This window comes from Protobothrops mucrosquamatus, unplaced genomic scaffold (genome assembly GCF_001527695.2).
Source record: "Protobothrops mucrosquamatus isolate PMUCROS unplaced genomic scaffold, P.Mucros_1.0 scaffold4925, whole genome shotgun sequence".
Lineage (NCBI taxonomy): Eukaryota > Metazoa > Chordata > Lepidosauria > Squamata > Viperidae > Protobothrops > Protobothrops mucrosquamatus.
In genome coordinates, this window is record NW_015390809.1 from 42210 (window position 1) to 61542 (window position 19333).

At 43.7% G+C, this 19333-nt stretch overlaps 1 protein-coding gene across 1 annotated transcript; it reads right to left on the reverse strand.

Moving 5' to 3' along the window:
• Nucleotides 1–87: 87 nt before the first annotated feature.
• FGFR1OP2 (FGFR1 oncogene partner 2) lies at nt 88–14430 on the reverse strand. Its single transcript, XM_015828800.1, has 6 exons — nt 14422–14430; nt 7873–8009; nt 6121–6238; nt 5020–5162; nt 3872–3985; nt 88–2708 (listed from the first exon to the last, which is right to left on the reverse strand). Exons 2-6 carry the CDS (start codon nt 8005–8007, stop codon nt 2574–2576), a joined length of 645 nt encoding a protein of 214 aa, XP_015684286.1. The 5' UTR covers nt 8008–8009; nt 14422–14430; the 3' UTR covers nt 88–2573.
• Between the last annotated feature and the right edge of the window lie 4903 nt (nt 14431–19333).

Sequence of the window (19333 nt, forward strand, 5' to 3'; positions counted from 1 at the left end):
TTTTTTTTTCAGTGGTGATAACAGCTATATCAAGACACGGGATTTCATGTCTCCAAATGGAACTGTTGAAACATCTACCCAACCTGGTTTACTGGTAAAAATAAGTTTACTGTACAGAACGCATTCTCACCAATAAGGTCATTTCAAGCATTTGCAATACAAAAATGAGATAGAAAATGGCCATGCCACACACTAGGAAAAGTAATTGGGAGGTACGCACTTTGACAAATGAAGGTTTCAACTACATGACCACAATAAGTTACACATACATTTTTCAAGCATGCTTCCATAAATAATTATTGGTGAGCTAATGACATCTATTTCACAAACTGGAAAGTTTCCACATTTACAGAGTAAGGTTCTGAGGAAGACTGCATTTTGACAGTGCTGTATCAATTGCACAACAGATAGTTTTTACTTTACACACCAAATATCAAGAAAATAATTTTTTGTGAACTCCTATTTACAAACATATGCTAGAATTTACAAAGGGGGATACACATCTGAGAAATTCTTGTCCAGAGAAGGAAAACATGTTATACAAATTCTTGTGCTCAGCCTAATAGATCTTTTGTCTACAGTTTGTTTTGTAAAGTTAGATTTCATCTTTCTAAGCAAAAATTATGAATAAATTCCTTTTTACTGAGGTATTTAATAAACTGGATATAGATATAAACGTCTGAATATTGAAATTATCAATGTATTTTGAGCAGCTCATTTTTGAAAACTATTGGCATTAATATAAATAATTTGTGGAAAGTATTTTAAGATTGGAATGCCAGATATGAAAATTATCTAGAATGTACATCTAGAGTTCAGCTAAAAATATTTGTTGACTAAATATGTACTATAATGTTTGAATGAACTACTATGCTAAAAATATTTACCAAAAAAGCATAATAGTAGGCCACCTTTTAAAATTAGAATTAAATAGTGGTGGAATAGAACTCTGATTCTCCCCAACCAGTGTAATCAGATCACTGGTAAAGTCTTAATGAGCTTAACAAAACCTCTAGGAACAACTTGGGAAAAACATTATACCGGTAACAAGACATGCAAATTTGATCCTAACCTGTACCACCAAGTGTTATTCCAAGCAAATTCGAGCATTTAACACAGTCCCCTTCCATTTTTAATTTTATGTACATTCCTCAAAAGAATAGAGCAATGGAAATAATTTCATTATTAGGCTTAACTGTAACATAAGTGGTTTATAAATGACTACGGGAGGCCTACTTTTTCAGCCAGGCTCCCCGAAGACTAGAATCTCTTCTTACAAAAATGCATCTGACCATTTTCAAAAAGATTCAGCTTATCAGGACAAATTTACTTGTTTTTCCATGTCGTTACGTCAGAACCATGCTTTATTTGCCCTCATATATGAAAAGAGTGGCTCCCGGTATATTTTTGAAAAGTCGCTTATTAAAATCTAAGGTTAAGGTTTACTCTTATGAGACACATTTATAATTTCAACCTTAATTCCCAAATACCCTTCATCATGGAAGCAAATTAGGAAAGATAAACTATCCTGTTTCTTCTTTCAACGGCAAATATTCAACTTCCTGATACATCATTCTGGAAATTCTGGAAAAACTTCTCAAAGGGCTATGGTATTTCACCAGCTAGGAGCAGAAAAGGACAAAGGCATTGTGTGCATGGAACACCGCTGAATCCCACTGCTTAAGCTATCAACACGAAGTGTTTCCTATTATAGAAGTGGGTAATTGTTATCTCCAAAAATATTCTAAAAAACTCTCAAGCATTTCATAAGCATTTTTTTTAATTCACAGGGTATCTCACATGAAAGGACATTATGAACCTCAGGTTATTTACATACAAGTTAATGACTATCTTGATTTACTGAAAGGTAAAAAAGTTCTTGCATGTTTATGCTAACCAAACATGATGTGAAATCTGTTAAATTTCGTAGGGATTTAAACAATATTTTTTTTGTAATTTTTCTACAGTAGCTCCCATCAATTACTGGTTGTAAAAGAATATATTTCAGAAGTACTTCAATGTGCAAAAGTTCCCTCAACTGTTATTGCTTACTGGCTGATCTTATTTAGTTCATAAGTTTTGAGAAGAGCTAAACACTAACAACAAATGTCAGCAAATTTCTCACCAGCCCTGCCATCTTCCCCAATGAAGTTATCTTAAAAAGAATCTTATCTTAAAAAAGGTGCTATTACTTAATATTCGTGTGGAATTAATTGTATTTAAAAATGAAGTTCCTGCCCATATGGCAGAGAGTTTCAAGTGTTACACTAGCAATGCTCAAAAACTGAGTTCTTACAAAACAACCCCTCTCAAATTTAGGAAAGCAACAGATTAAAAACATCAGCAATACAGTGACTGTGTCCTGGAATAGATCAGTTACTGTATATGACTGTGCTTTGAATGACTTGATATTTTCGTACACCAATCGCTGAGTATTATATACTATACACGGTGTAAAAGAATAAACCAGATTTAGGATATATTAATTTCTCAATGCCCATTAGAAAACCTCTGCTCTGATAAGGGATGCCTGATACTTTTTGCTGTTATGACAGATCATCTTCGTAAGAGCTTTAATTTTTTCTCAGACTCAAGTCACTGTTTGTTACTAGTGCTGACAGAGATGTACTTTCTGATGTATCTTCTTTAAGATTCAGGAACGATTCTCTGGTGATCTGCAGTATTTCTCTCAGTCCTTTGTTTTCCTGCTGTAAGCAACAAAACAATGCTTTTAAAGTGGCATGACAAAGTATTAAAACACTCTTCCCGTTCCCGGCACTAAGTTGTTGTTTCTCTTTCCTTAATGGCGTCTGCATTCTTTCATCAAGGTTATCTCCACATCCTCCTACAATCCCATCCCTTGAGGTGGCCTTGGTGTCCCATCCTTGAATACCAGAGTACCAGTGTACTGATGCACCCAAGCTAAGTCTCTTTTACTAGAGGAGTTACTCATTAGAGGCCACTAGGGCACAAAGATTTTCTCAGGAAGATGTCAGCTTTTCAAGGATATGGAAAATTATTAAAATTCAGATTATGCAGAAGATATACTTTTTTTTATTCGAAACTCTACCCTCTCGTCCTCATTGTGAACTGGTTGAGGCAACAGCACTCTATACCCATGCAAAATATAGGTAGCCTCGATTACATTTTGTTTAGTGACCGTCCAAAGTTACAATGGCACTGAAACATGTGATTTAAGACCATTTTTCATAGTTACAACTTTTGCAGCATCCCCATAATCATGTGATCAAAATTCAGACGCTTGGCAATTGACTCACATTTACGAATGGATGCAGTGCCCAAGGGTCACATGATCCCCTTTTGAGACCTTCTGACAAGCACAGTCAAGCACAGATTCACTTAACAACCGTGTTGCTACTTTAACAACTGCAGCGATTCATTTAACCATTGTGGCAAGAGAGATCGTAAAATGGGGCAAAACTCACTTAACAACAATTGGGGTCATAATTCAAGGACTACCTGTAGCTGTCATTTCCTCCGGAATTCAACCAAAGTCTAGACAGCTGGACTTGGATGCAGAGGTATATGTGAACAAATGGTGCTTTTAGTTCAGGAACTAAATAGAAGTTACTAAGAACAGCATTTCTTCTGGCCACTCCCGAGCAAACAAATTGAGAATCTGAACATCTATCTTTTAAAACAAATCTTGAATTATAAACTAAAAATGGCTTTCCATTGTACATTGAAAAGTCAGCTGTGTTTATACTGAATTTGTAAAAAGAACACTTCCAGATTACCCAATACAATTTATCTTCAGAGAGGCCTGTGATTTTAACATTATCTTAATAATTTTTTGAATTCACTAGTTTTAAAAAAATGTATTCATTTTCCCACAGAGTTTGAAACCTACCTCAAGCTGAAAAATACGTTCTTGTTCTTTGCAACCCTGCTGCTCATCAATTTCAATGGCTTTTCGCATTACTGCTGCCATTTCTGTGATTTGGTCCACGTGTACTTGTAATTCCTAAATCAAGAGTAAAGGAACATTAACAATGATACTTTAGTTTTAAAATACCACCTAAATGCTGTTTTGTTGTTACAACAGACCATATTCATAATCATAATGTGTAATCAACTGATAAACAAAGCTAGTTCAATTTTTGCTTAAGTCTTATATTTTCTCCACAATAAATAGCTTTATAATTAATGGTTTTCAAGCCAATACATTATTCCTTGTAGATTGAATATTAGTTATGATCATAGAACTTATCTATAAAATTTTGAGTTGTGTGGATTTGAATTTCCACAGTTCTTAGCAATGACCATGCTGGTGGAGAATTCTGGAAGTTGATGTCCATACAGTACATCTCTAAAGCTTTATAGAAACCATAGCTGAATATCACTGTTACTGTTACCCAGAGGTGACATGGGGGGGCAATACAAATCAAATAAAATCAATCAATATTTTGTTACCTTTTTTGAGATTTTAAATATTTATTGGCTAATAAGGAAACCACATCCACGTCTATATAATAGCTAAAGTGATCTACCAGGAGGGATGATCTTATTTCAGGGTGTCATGTCTGGTGCAAGGGATAGCTCCACAAAGGAGATGAGCCCTGGTGGTGCAGTGGTTGGAATGCACTATTGCAGGCTGACTCTGCCCCCTGCCAGGAGTTCGATTCCTTCAATCCTGACCGGCTGAAGGTTGACTCAGCCTTCCACCTTCCGACGTCATTTAAATGAGGATCCAGATTGTTGGGGGCAAGATGCCGACTCTGTAAACCGCTCAGAGAGGGCTGTAAAGTATTATGAAGCGGTATATAAGTCTAAATGCTATTGCGGTTGCTATTGATTCAACTACATCCTTAAAAAAGGACCGGTTTTGATTTTGCAAATCTTCCTTCTCTCGCTGCCATTTTGCAGATCCAAGAATGTAAAATTTGATTTAAGTTGTGTGTCGTTTTGTACCAAATTAAGACAGCAAATCCAATCTGTAGTACCCAAAATAAAGCATAGTACCTGAAGAGATTTACATAAATATTAAGGGCATGCTACCTTGGAGTGCTGTTCCTTTAACTTCATTATTATACCCGGATCATCTTTTTTGCTGGCCATGAGCAATCTAAACATTTGTTCTCTGTATTTGCTCATTATTAGTTCCAAGGCACACTGATGTTCTTCAAGAGACGTTCGGAGTTCTGTCAAAACACACAGCAAAGTTAACATGCATGGGTATTTTTATTTATTAAATTTATATACAAGTTAACCCTACATAAATACAAAAAAAAACCCCCTTCTACTTGATATATAGAATCATGCAGAATCTTGATTGCCTTTAACTATCTCATGAAGGAAAAATTTCTATCAGTGCAGATAATTCAAATAGTGTGAAATATATCAGCAGTTTCCAAAGTTTTTATTTTTATGGACTACTGCTACTTCATCATGAAAAACTCTTATGCGACCCCATGTAAGAAAACAGTTTTAAATATTTTGAAGCATAGCATATGGCCGAGGGAAGTAAGAGAGGTTATTTAAAAGTGCAGCTATTTCTAATAATTAGAATAGTGTTCACAATAACCGCTGGCAAAAAGGCTGATATTTAAGTTTATAAAATATTATATTACAAAAAATATTTGTAAAGCAAATTACATTGCAAATAAAGCAATGTACAGGTATTTATTATCTAAGTCCTACGTACTTGGGCAAAGACGCTTGCCAGTTCTGACAATATCCCCTGAACTCAAAAGGAAAATTTTCTTGGATCCTATACACCTACCGAGTGAGCTAGGAAAATACCTGGCTCCTTTAAGAAGGGCCAACACCAACCATAAGACTTTGCCTGCGTTTGGCTTCAATGCTGCATACTTCCAATGCCATGTTAAGAATGATACATTAAAATGTATACAGAATCATATTATTACATTAGCTCTCCGCTCCCAACATGCACATATACTAAAGCACCAGAAGTTGGAAATAACTGCAACAGATGCTTCAGATATTTTACTGACTTATGCACATCATAATAGGAAGATGTACTGATGTATTATTGTAAACTATTAAGTATTTGGCTATCCTAATAAAGTATGCTGAATTTTAAAGAGAAACCTTGGACTATTTTGATAGTAAACAGGACTCTTCTTAAACTGAATTCACCTTTATTTTCTTGTTGTAGTTCTCTGATCTGTCTATTTTCCTGCTGGATACCTAAGACTAAGGAAGACCGAGGCCTATGTCTTGCTACTTCATTAAGTTCTTGAATTTCTTCCTGGTACTGAAATTATAAAACAGACAGAATGGCAAAAAAATATCAGACATCTGGTATTAAAAGCAACAGACATCTGGTATTAAAAACAAAGATGAACTTCAAATTCAAAACTAGACATTTTGATACAGTATAATTAGATTATGTCTTTGTATTTTTCAAATGTGAATTTAAAAGCTGAACACTTTGAACAACTTAACCATAAAATACAGAATATTTAATTTTTTCATTGAAACAAAATTCTATTTCAGTAAAATTGAACTCACTAAAATGTCTTATATCTGAAGCTACCTGTGAAAACATTAGCATGCTGCAATCATATTACAAATTATTGTTTGCCATAAATATTAAAAATGTTGCAGCGTTTTAAAAAACACCAAATTTACCACTGCAAAGGTAAATATTGTAATATTGCTTAAAATTAAATGCAAAAGAAATAAGTATACAAGTGAACACATTCATCTGGCACCTTCAAGTGGGCAACAGGTTTTAATGGTACCATTTCAGATGTTAGAGAACAGGTTTTAACTAATTCTAGATTACATTATGCTTGCGCTGCTGTTCATGTTTACATTCTTGGTTCCGTGTTTGAGAGTAGATACATGAGGATTTATAAAATTATGGATTATTATTATTATTATTATTATTANGCCAGTTAAAACAGATAACTAATACAATAATACTAATTTTAAAATATGATTAAAATGAAATATTCATTATTGGCCGTTTCTTTTTAAAATTATTTTAAAAACCAAATTAAAATACCCCTTAGGCCAGTCCGGCTAGCTGAAATAGCCATGTCTTGAGGGCGCGGCGGAAGGAGGGGAGATCCGGAATCACCCGGATCTCGGGGGGTAGTTCGTTCCAAAGGGTGGGGGCTCCAACAGAGAAGGCCCTCCCCCTGGGGGTCGCCAACCGACACTGTCTGGCTGACGGCACCCTGAGGAGACCCTCTCTGTGGGAGCGTATCGTCCGATGAGAGGTAATCTAGTTATATAGATTACTATATATTATATAGTAACTGAACTATTATGTTTTAAAATGTCAAGCTTTGCACTCTTAAAAAGTGAAATGCCGTTTTTAATCGCAAGGCTCATGCAAAAAAGGTAACATTCAATACCTTATAGCAGACATGTCAAACACAAGGCCCAGGGGCCGGATGCGGCCCGCGAAGTGGTTTCATGTGGCCATCCTGAAAACAGTGAGGGAACGGCCCCCGCTGCCTTGGCCCTGGCCGGCCGGGAGCCAATGTACAATTTTGTGGTGGCCATCTTGGCACTTGCCCCGGTCTCACCCCCTTCTGCCAGAGACCCTCAGATCTGTCCCACTCCTGCCCAGGCCCCCCAAAGGCACCCTTGGCGCGAATGATGTAGAACTGGCTACGCCCACCCAGTAGGCCACACCAACTCCATCCACGCCCACCCATTAGGCTGAACCCACTCTGGCCACACACACCCCCACCCCCCCCAAGGCAACCGCAATGCTGATGCGGCCCTCAGTGAAATTGAGTTTGACACCCCTGCCTTATAGCCTTATCAAAATAAAAAAGTGTAGAACTGAGCATTTTGCACTTTTAAGTCTGCACATTTTAAAATACCATAATGAAGCAATCAGCTTCTGAATAACAATTAAATAAGAGAAACCTGTTTCATTGCTTCCACTCGTTTGTTGAGATCGGTAGTTTGTTCAATGAGAGCTTCTGCTGCAGTGTCATGCTCTCTTAGTCGCTCCACTAATGCTTTGGCATCAGCTAGGGCCTTCTCAATTGTGCAACTCATTTCTAAAAATTAAAATAAGATGTTATATAATACCAGCTCTCATTCCACTTTTGTCAGAAGCAGTGTAAGTTGCCTTGCATCCTGAACATGCAGACTAAATGAAGTATGAAAATGTACAAGTCCTCTTCCTTTACAGTATTATCCTACATCAAGTATCTCGATGCAATACAGAAGCAAGATTAAGGGACTTCAAGTCAAGTTCTCCACAGGACTGTCTTAATTTATATCACTGGTAAATCACAGCTTGGAAATGATATTGCCATGTTTCCAATCTGGATGTCCTGTATTTTGATTAGAATATTAAACTACATATTCTGAAATTTATGTTGGGAGACCTCTTAATTTTTGAAACAGTATTGTATAAATATGTACGCCCCCTGGTGAATGAGGCATCTTTATTGACAATGTATACACCAATAACCTTTTGCACCCTCAGAATACAACATTAGAATCAGAGGAAAGTTTAATAAGTTTTGATTTCACAGAAGGGATCTATTGCTCGCAGTTATTGTACCCTTGCTAAATGGTGACGCTGTTAAAATACAAAAGCAATTCAGGCCACTCCTTCCCGTTCAAAGGTATTATTTGTCACAAAGCAACTGCAGCAACAAGAACCTACTTTACAAATTACCCTGCTAATTTAATATTTCCTGTCTGACACATGAATTTTCATAACAGAAAATGAAATGACAAATGAGTCTTTAAATAAAGCTCCTAAATTTAAACATAACCCTTTCTGCAAAGTTTTCTTACTGTTTATAGATGTCTATTAATTTCTATTGTTTAGAAATTAATTCTCTTCACTGATCATTAATCACTTTCAATAACCTAGAAAAATTCTGAATATCAAATCTATAGGGTGACCTTATCAGTATCACTCATCATACCGTATAGTATTTGTGAACTAGGTGAAATAGAGATGCAGCCATAGAGGGAAGTCATTATTGGCTGCATTTGAAATAAAATGGGAAGCCAAGAAGCTGTCGCAGGCACTAAACTACAATGACATATGCAAAATCTAAGCTATGTTGTATCTGTAATCACGAAATTTTGAATAATTTCAACTAAGGATCAGGGACAACACTCTGAGTAAATTACACCTGCAAAGATCTAATCGTCAGCATTTCCTGGGTGCCTGAATTTCAAGGCGATAGTATGTTTTGGTAAAAATGAACACGTTACTAAAGGCTAAATAGTGGAGTCTTGGGTGCTCTCTGAGCTTGGTGGTTTTCTTGTAGACATTTCATTACCTAACTAGGTAACATATCCATGCTAGAAGGGAGAGGGGAGGTTGGTAGAATGGAAGGGAAGGAGGATTGTGGGGTCCTTGGTGCTCTCTGATCATGGTGATCTTTTTTGCAGATATCTCATGACTCAATTAGGTAACATCCTCAGTGCTAGGAGAATGGGATGTGTGGAATGATGGTGAAGGAGGAAGAGGACGACAACTGTAGGGCCTTTGGTGTTCTCTGAGCTTGGTTGTTTTCCTGCAGACGTTTCACGTCCCAACTAAGTAACAGCATCAGTGCTAGAAGGGAGTGGGGTTTGCTCTCTGTTTATATACTGATGGCTTGCCCTGTCAATATTGGTCGGTGTCTTTTTGAGGTTTCCTTGATTAGGCTATTGCTTACAGCTGAATTATTTAAGTTGGTAGCTCCATGACTGGGGTTCATATTTCATGACCCAACTAAGTAACCATCATCAGTACTAGAAGGGAGGGGAGTTTGCGGAGAGGAGGAAAAGTGTGGGGTCCTTAATGCTCTCTGATGTTGGTTATTTCTTGCAAATGTTTCACTACCCAACTAGGGAGCATTATCAGTGCTACAAGGAAGTGGGCTTGCAGGGAAGAGGAGGAGGAAGGACGTGGTGCTTCTAAGCTTGGGGGTCTTTTTGCAGATGTCTTATTACCAAACTAGGTAACATCATCAGTAATAGAAGGGAGATGGGTTTGCAGGGAGGGGAAGGAGGAGGAAGAAGGGGGAGGAGAAAGAGGACTGAGGGGTCTTTGGTGCTCTCTTGAGCTTGGTGGTTGTCTTGCAGACATTTCATTACCCAACTAGGTAACATTGTCAGTGCTAGAAGGGAGGAGGGTTTGCAGAAAGAAGGGGAGGGGGAGGGGAAAGAGGAGGGGGAGGAGAGGGAAGAGGACAACTGTGGGGTCCTTGGTGCTCTCTGAGCTTGGTGGTTTTCTTGCAGACGTTTCATTACCCAACTAGGTAACATTGTCAGTGCTAGAAGGGAGGAGGGTTTGCAGATAGGAGAAGGGGAGGAGGATAGGGAGAGGGAGGAGAGGACGACTGTGGGGTCCTTGGTGCTCTCTGAGCTTGGTGGTTTTCTTGAAGACGTTTCATTACCCAACTAGGTAACGACGTCAGTGCTGGAAGGGAGGAAGGTATGCAGAAAGAAAGGGAGGGGAAAGAGGAGGGGGAGGAGAGGGAAGAGGACAACTGTGGGGTCCTTGGTGCTCTCGGAGCTTGGTGGTTTTCTTGCAGACGTTTCATTACCCAACTAGGTAACATCATCAGTGCTGGAAGGGAGGGGGGGAAAGGTTTGTTCTGTTTACACGCAGTGCCAAAAACTAAAACTCCCAACGAAGCTCAGGAAAAAGTATAAAACGAATAGGCGTAAATATCCTCACAACACACTGGCTAAAAAAAAAAAAAAAAAAGCGGGGGACGCGGGGACACCCAAGCCCCGTTGAAGGAGAAGAGGAGACCCAAGAAAGAGTCTGGGTCGAGCTCGGCCCCCCTTCCGCCGGGCCCGGCTCTGCTCCCTCAGAGTGGCGCAGGAGCCGGGCCAGGACGGAGGGACTCCCCCAGGCAGGGCCGCCCCGTTTCCAGAAGAGCCCCGCGGCCTGAGGGGGAGAAAAGCGGCTTCCCTCAGGAGCCGTTTAACGGCCTTCCGAACCGCCGCGCCCGCGCGCCCACCCCGCCAGCCAATCAGAGCGCGTCTTTTGCCCCTCTCCCCCCCCTCCCTCACGCGCGCATCCGCATCGGAGGCGAGTGCGCGCGCATCCAGCCAGAGAGCGATATAAAAAAAAAAACAACCCCCACACATACACACACACACACACACACTAAACTTCTCCTCACCGATGGTTCCAATTCATTCCTCACCCCCGGCAGGGCGCAGCGCAGGCGAGGATGTGGAGGGACGCCGGCGGCCCCGCCGCTTCGCCGTCCGCCTACCGCGTCGCCCCTTCACACGGCGGCAGCTCGAAGGACAAGAGGAAGCGGCACCGGCCGGCCGGGCGTCCCCATGAGGCAGCGGTGAGGTAGGTACGCGCGAGAGCCGCCCGCCGCCACTTGGAGTTGCAGAGCGCGAGCCACAGACGATGCGGGCGAAGCGAGTTATCGCGAGATTTGGCCTCTTTTTTTCCCCTCTCTCTCTATCTCCCTTTCCTCCCCTCCCCTGCTCCCTAGGTAGTGAAATATCGCGAGGCGGGTTGTTTTGGATTATTATTTTTTTTGCTTTGCTTTTTCGCTCCCTCCCGGAGGAAAGGCGGCAGCTTTGCGAGGAAATATCGCGAGGTTTCCTAGCCCTGAAAAGAGGCGGGGAGTTCCCTGGCCAATGAGGGTTTTCCCTCCAAAGTCTCGCGAGATGTCAGTTTCCTCCTCTCTCTCTCTCTCTCTCCCCCCCCCGTTATTTACCCGAGAGTGAAAGATGCTCAGAGCGCAGGCGCGATCTTCCCCGTTGAAGTAGAAGAGAGTCTGGAAAGTCAAGAGTGGCTGCTGTAAGGCAACATACGGTGTGTGTGTGGTTTTGTGTGTGTGTGATTTTGTGTGTGTGTGTGTTTTAGGGGAGGGTCGTTTGGGGTTGAAAAATACTGGTGGGGGGGCTCTTCTTTGAAGCAAGATTCCCACGTGCCATCTGGGTTGCAAAGGGGAGCAGATCCTGGGAGGCCCCAAAAGTGCTTTTTTTTCCCAAGAGGCAACTGGACTTTAATAATAATAATAATAATAATAATAATAATAATAATAATAATAATAATAATAATAATAATGATGATGATGATGATGATGATGATGATGTTTCGCTTCTCATCCAAGAAGCTTCATCATCCATGACCCGGATGGCTGAGAATCTCCATGGACCATGCAGAATATAAGCTGCATTCAGATTCCCATGTCTAGAAATTCTGATAAAATGTCACTTGAAAAGTAGGAAATTCCTCTAAAGATACTCTGAGATGCTTTCAGCATTAATCCCTGACTAGTCTCATGAAAGACCGTCGTAATATATTGCAAATAGGCCACGGACCGCTAGTGAGCCGTGGCCCACAGGTTGGGGACCCTTACGCTAGACTAGAAGTGGCTGTTTAGAGCAGTGTTTCTCAACCTTGACAATTTTAAGGCATATGGACTTCAACTCCCCGAATTCCACAGCCAGCAATGCTGGCTGTGGAATTCTGGGAGTTGAAGTCCACATGCCTTAAAATTGTCAAGGTTGAGAAACACTGGTTTAGAGTTTTCTAAAAGCAGATTTTTTTTTCTATTTGTCTATGGAGATTCTCAGTCATCCAGGTCCTGATTGTCCGAAAAAAGTGCTTTTTCAAGAAGCAACTGAACTTTTGTTTTTCTTTGAAGACCTTTCAGTTCTCATCCAAGAAGCTTCTTCAGCTCTGCATTCTTTTAGAGCAGACATGTCAAACACAAGGCCCGGGTGCCGGATGCGGCCCGCGAAGTGGTTTCATGTGGCCTGCGAAGCCATCCTGGAAACAGTGAGGGAACGACCCCCGCTGCCTTGGCCTTGGCCCAGGCCGGCCGGGAGCCAATGTACAATTTTGTGGTGGCCATCTATGCTGAAACGCATTCAGTCTTAGCTCCACAAGGCCATCTGGAAACAGCGAGGAACCATCCCCTGCCGCGTCGGCCCCGCCCCCTGGGTACATGCTGGGGAGGTGTCACCCTTTGTGAGGAATGAAGAAATGGACCATGCCTTGGCGCTTGCCCCAGTCCCCCCCCCCCTTCTGCCAGAGACCCTCAGATCTGTCCCACTCCTGCCCAGGCCCCCACAGGCCCCCTTGACTTGAACAATGTGGAGCTGGCCATGCCCACCCAATAGGCCACACCCACTCCATCCACCCACCCACCCATTAGGCTGCACCCACCCTGGCCACACCCCGCCCCGCCCCCCAAGGGCAACCACAATGCTGATACGGCCCTCAATGAAATTGAGTTTGACACCCCTGTTTTAGAGAGTCGTTGAGGCCACCTGGACGTTTATCTGTCTCGTCAGGTTCACCTGAGTGGTGCAAATGGGTGTGGAGCCTTCTTGGAACTGCTGAAAGGACTGTTGTAGACTGGAGATAGATGATGTCCTATCCCTCCCCCTCTGTTGAGAGACGGCTCTTCAACATAGGAAAACAAGATTCAGCAGTCCATCTGCATTTAAAAGACAAAGGCCACTCTTTCGAAGACAGCAAAGCCCACATTTGGGACAGAGAGGACTGCCAGTTTGAAAGAGGGGTCAAAGAGGACATCTGTGTCAAAATTTAACCCTGAGGACACAGACAAACCTCCAAGTGGTCTCAACGACTCTCTAAAAGAAGGCAAATGACCAGCTGTCTGCAAGGAGTATAAATCCTTCCATTCCCCACCATCCAGTCAGAGCTGAAGAAGCTTCTGGGATGAGGAGCGAAACGTCTTCAGAGAANTTTTCTTGCAGACGTTTCACTACCCAACTAGGTAACACTGTCAGTGCTAGAAGGGAGGAAGGTTTGCAGAAAGGGGAGGGGGAGGGGAAAGAGGAGGGGGAGGAGAGGGAAGAGGACAACTGTGGGGTCCTTGGTGCTCTCTGAGCTTGGTGGTTTTCTTGCAGACGTTTCATTACCCAACTAGGTAACATCATCAGTGCTGGAAGGGAGGGGGGGGAGGGTTTGTTCTGTTTACACGCAGTGCCAAAAACTAAAACTCCCAACGAAGCTCAGGAAAAAGTATAAAACGAATAGGCGTAAATATCCTCACAACACACTGGCTAAAAAAAAAAAAGCGGGGGACGCGGGGACACCCAAGCCCCGTTGAAGGAGGAGAGGAGACCCAAGAAAGAGTCTGGGTCGAGCTCGGCCCCCCTTCCGCCGGGCCCGGCCTTGCTCCCTCAGACTGGCGCAGGAGCCGGGCCAGGACGGAAGGACTCCCCCCAGGCAGGGCCGCCCCGTTTCCAGAAGAGCCCCGCGGCCTGAGGGGGAGAAAAGCGGCTTCCCTCAGGAGCCGTTTAACGGCCTTCCGAACCGCCGCGCCCGCGCGCCCACCCCGCCAGCCAATCAGAACGCGTCTTTTGCCCCTCTCCCCCCCCTCCCTCACGCGCGCATCCGCATCGGAGGCGAGTGCGCGCGCATCCAGCCAGAGAGCGATATAAAAAAAAAAACAACCCCACACATACACACACACACACACACACTAAACTTCTCCTCACCGATGGTTCCAATTCATTCCTCACCCCCGGCAGGGCGCAGCGCAGGCGAGGATGTGGAGGGACGCCGGCGGCCCCGCCGCTTCGCCGTCCGCCTACCGCGTCGCCCCTTCACACGGCGGCAGCTCGAAGGACAAGAGGAAGCGGCACCGGCCGGCCGGGCGTCCCCATGAGGCAGCGGTGAGGTAGGTACGCGCGAGAGCCGCCCGCCGCCACTTGGAGTTGCAGAGCGCGAGCCACAGACGATGCGGGCGAAGCGAGTTATCGCGAGATTTGGCCTTTTTTTTCCCTCTCTCTCTCTATCTCCCTTTCCTCCCCTCCCCTGCTCCCTAGGTAGTGAAATATCGCGAGGCGGGTTGTTTTGGATTATTATTTTTTTTGCTTTGCTTTTTCGCTCCCTCCCGGAGGAAAGGCGGCAGCTTTGCGAGGAAATATCGCGAGGTTTCCTAGCCCTGAAAAGAGGCGGGGAGTTCCCTGGCCAATGAGGGTTTTCCCTTCCAAAGTCTCGCGAGATGTCAGTTTCCTCCTCTCTTCCCCCCCTCCCGTTATTTACCCGAGAGTGAAAGATGCTCAGAGCGCAGGCGCGATCTTCCCCGTTGAAGTAGAAGAGAGTCTGGAAAGTCAAGAGTGGCTGCTGTAAGGCAACATACGGTGTGTGTGTGTGGTTTTGTGTGTGTGTGATTTTGTGTGTGTGTGTGTTTTAGGGGAGGGTCGTTTGGGGTTGAAAAATACTGGTGGGGGGGCTCTTCTTTGAAGCAAGATTCCCACGTGCCATCAGGGTTGCAAAGGGGAGCAGATCCTGGGAGGCCCCAAAAGTGCTTTTTTTTCCAAGAGGCAACTGGACTTTAATAATAATAATAATAATAATAATAATAATAATAATAATGTTTCGCTTCTCATCCAAGAAGCTTCATCATCCATGACCTGGAGGGCTGAGAATCTCCATGGACCATGCAGAATATAAGCTGCATTCAGATTCCCGTGTCTAGAAATTCTGATAAAATGTCACTTGAAAATTAGGAAATTCCTCTAAAGATACTCTTGAGATGCTTTCAGCATTAATCCCTGACTAGTCTCACGAAAGACCATCATAATATATTGCAAATAGCAGGGCTGTGGAGTCGGTAGATAAATGTTCCGACTCCGACTCCTCAGTTTTTTGTACTTCCGACTCCAACTCCCCGACTCCGACTCCTCTGTATTAATATGCGAATGTATTTTATACATTCCTTGAAGGAAAGAAATTTACATATTTACTTAATCCCTTATCAGTGAGAGGCTAGGTTACCCATGGGCGCTGCGTTCCCTGTAACAGCAGAACACAACACTATGGAAAGTATAAGTATTGCCGCTCCTAATAGTGCGTTGCGTGCCATATAGTGAAGCACATGAAAAGCATGCTTCTTCACGGTCACTTAACGTGTTCGTTTTGCGGTTACGTGAGGCACTGCATGCATTGGTCTTTATTCTTACAGTAGAGAAGTCATTAATTATAACTTTTTGTGAATTGGGACATTTAAACTTGCTTTTTTTTTTAAATTCCAATCTAAATTTAGTAGGAGTCAGAGTCGGTGCATTGTTTGCCGACTCCGACTCCAGGTACCCAAAATTTACTCCGACTCCGACTCCACAGCCCTGGCAAATAGACCACGGACCGCTAGTGAGCCGTGGCCCACAGGTTGGGGACCCTTATGCTAGACTAGAAGTGGCTGTTTAGAGTTTTCTAAAAGCAGAATTTTTTTTTTCTATTTGTCTATGGAGATTCTCAGTCATCCAGGTCCCGATTGTCCGAAAAAAGTGCTTTTTCAAGAAGCAACTGGACTTTTGTTTTTCTTTGAAGACCTTTCGGTTCTCACCCAAGAAGCTTCTTCAGCTCTGCATTCTTTTAGAGCAGACATGTCAAACCCTAGGCCCGGGGGCCGGATGCGGCCCACAAAGTGGTTTCATGCGGCCCGCGAAGCCATCCTGGAAACAGTGAGGGAACGGCCCCTGCTGCTTTGGCCCTGGCTCTGGCCGGCCGGGAGCCAATGTACAATTTTGTGGCGGCCATCTATGCTGAAACGCATTCAGTCTTAGCTCCACAAGGCCGTCTGGAAACAGCGAGGAACCAGCCCCTACCGCGTCAGCCCCGCCCCCTGGGTGCATGCTGGGGAGGTGTCCCCCTTTGTGAGGAATGAAGAAATGGACCATGCCTTGGCGCTTGCCCCGGTCCCCTTCCCCTTCTGCCAGAGACCCTCAGATCTGTCCCACTCCTGCCCAGGCCCCCTTGACGCGAACGATGTAGAGCTGGCCATGCCCACCCAATAGGCTACACCCACTCCATCCGCACCCACCCTGGCCACACCCACCCGGCCCCCCAAGGGCAATCACAATGCTGATTCGGCCCTCAATGAAATTGAGTTTGACACCCCTGTTTTAGAGAGTTGTTGAGGCCACCTGGACGTTTATCTGACTTGTCAGGTTCACCTGAGTGGTGCAAATGGGTGTGGAGCCTTCTTGGAACTGCTGAAAGGACTGTAGACTGGGGATAGATGATGTCCTATCCCTCCCCCTCTGTTGAGAGACAGCTGTTCAACATAGGAAAACAAGATTCAGCAGTCCATCTGCATTTAAAAGACAAAGGCCACTCTTTCGAAGACAGCAAAGCCCACATTTGGGACAGAGAGGACTGCCAATTTGAAAGAGGGGTCAAAGAGGACATCTGTGTCAAAATTTAACCCTGAGGACACAGACAAACCTCCAAGTGGTCTCAACGACTCTCTAAAAGAAGGCAAATGACCAGCTGTCTGCAAGGAGTATAAATCCTTCCATTCCCCACCATCCAGTCAGAGCTGAAGAAGCTTCTGGGATGAGGAGCGAAACGTCTTCAGAGAATAAACAAAGTCCAGTTGCCTCATGAAAATGCACCTGTGGACAACCATGACCTGGATGACTGAGAAGCTCCAAAGACAGATCATGGGGAGGAAAACGCCAATAGTTCTCCTCCCCCAGATGGCTGCTTCCTTCTTTTGATTATTTTACTCTGCACTTTGATGGACGTGCTTATTTCATTTGTGCCTTTCGCCCTTCCCCGTTTGTTGCGATTAGCCGGGGAGGCTTGAAGGGTGTCACAACTGAAGCACCTACGGGTCGTCCTCGACTTACAACAGTTCATTTAGTAACCGTTCAAAGTTACGTCATTGAAAAAAACAACTTATGACGGTTGCAGCATCCCCGTGGTCACGTGATCAAAACTGACTCATGTTTATGACCGTTGCATGTGATTCCTTTCAGTGGCCTGACAAGCAAAGCCAGATTCACTTAACAACCATGTGACTAACTTAGCAATGCAGCGATTCACTTAACAAACTCGGCAAGAAAGGCCGTAAAACGGGGCAAGACGTGCTTAGCAAATGTCTCGCTTAGCAACAGAAATTGTGGTTGTAGGTCGAGGACTATCTGTACCCTGACAAACCTTTCTTCAGCCTCCATGCACCAGGTTCACATTCTGGAGGGGGAGGAGGAGGAGGAACAGCTTTTTCCAAAAGGAGAATGCTGTACAGGTAATCCTCGACTTAAACCAGTTCATTTAGTGACCATTTGAAGTTACAGTGGCACGGAAAAAAGTGACTTGGCAGCCGTTTTTCACACTCGCAACCGATGCAGCCTCCCCACGGCCACGTGGTCAAAATTCAGATGCTTGGCAACTGACTCGTATTTATGACGGTCGCAGAGTCATGTGATCCCTTTTTATGACCTGACCAGCAAAGTCAAGGGGGAGGCCAGATTCGCTTAAGAGCCGTGTTACTAACTTAACAACTGCAGTAATTTGTTTAACTGTGGCAAGGAAGGTCATAAAATGGGGCAAAACTCACTTAACAAATGTCAAGCTTAGCAAGAGAGATTTTGGGCTTGGTTGTGACTGTAAGTCGAGGACTACCTGTGTGTGGCTGGGGGGGGGAACCTGCAAAAGATTGTGCCGTTCCCCTCTCAGCCTGTTCAACAAGCATTTGCTCGGCAACTGCAGTAAGTGAGGAAGGGGTCTCCCCCTGCAGCAATTGCAGATTTGCCTCCCAGAACCCGTGCGGTGTTGATGACAAGCCACGAAAGCAAAATAATCATGCAAAGGACTTGCCTAAGTCAGGTTGTTTGATGTTGTCAGGATGCCTGTGAAAAAAGTAAGGTTCTACATTTAGGCAAGAAAAACCAAATGTACAGGTATAGTATAGGGAGTACCTTTCTCAAAAGTAGTAACTGTGAGAGGGACCTCGGAGTCCTAGTGACAATCACTTAAATATGAGCCAGCAGTGTGCTGCAGCTGCCAAAAAAGCCAACGCAGTACTAGGCTGCATTAACAGAGGGATAGAATCAAGATCACGAGAAGTGTTACTACCACTTTACAATGCCTTGATAAGGCCACACTTGGAATACTGCATCCAGTTTTGGTCACCACGATGTAAAAAAGATGCTGAGACTCTAGAAAGAGTACAGAGAAGAGCAACACAGATGATTAGGGGACTGGAGGCTAAAACATATAAGGAACGGTTGCTGGAATTGGGTATGTCTAGTTTAATGAAGAGAAGGACCAGGGGGGACATGATAGCAACATTCCAATATCTCAGGGGCTGCCCCAAAGAAGAGGGAGTCAAGCTATTCTCCAAAGCGCCTGAAGGCAGGACAAGAAGCAACGGATGGAAACTAATCAAGGAGAGAAGCAACCTGGAACTAAGGAGAAACTTCCTGACAGCCAGAACAATTAACCAGTGGAACAACCTGCCTCCAGAAGTGGTGAATGCTCCAACACTGGAAGTTTTTAAGAAGAGACTGGGCGGCCATTTGTCCGAAATGGTGTAGGGTTTCCTGCCTGAGCAGGGGGTTGGACTAGATGCCCTCCAAGGTCCCTTCCAACTTTATTATTATCATCATCATCATCATC

What these genes read in the sequence shown, in the direction of transcription:
- FGFR1OP2 (XM_015828800.1), bottom strand. Translation starts at nt 8,007, where the DNA reads ATGAGTTGCACAATTGAGAAGGCCCTAGCTGATGCCAAAGCATTAGTG. An exon ending in ACTACAACAAGAAAATAAAG is followed by an intron (nt 5,163 to 6,120) that starts GTGAATTCAGTT and finishes GTGTTTTGACAG; the next exon opens with AACTCCGAACGTCTCTTGAA. An exon ending in TAAAGGAACAGCACTCCAAG is followed by an intron (nt 3,986 to 5,019) that starts GTAGCATGCCCT and finishes CTCTTGATTTAG; the next exon opens with GAATTACAAGTACACGTGGA.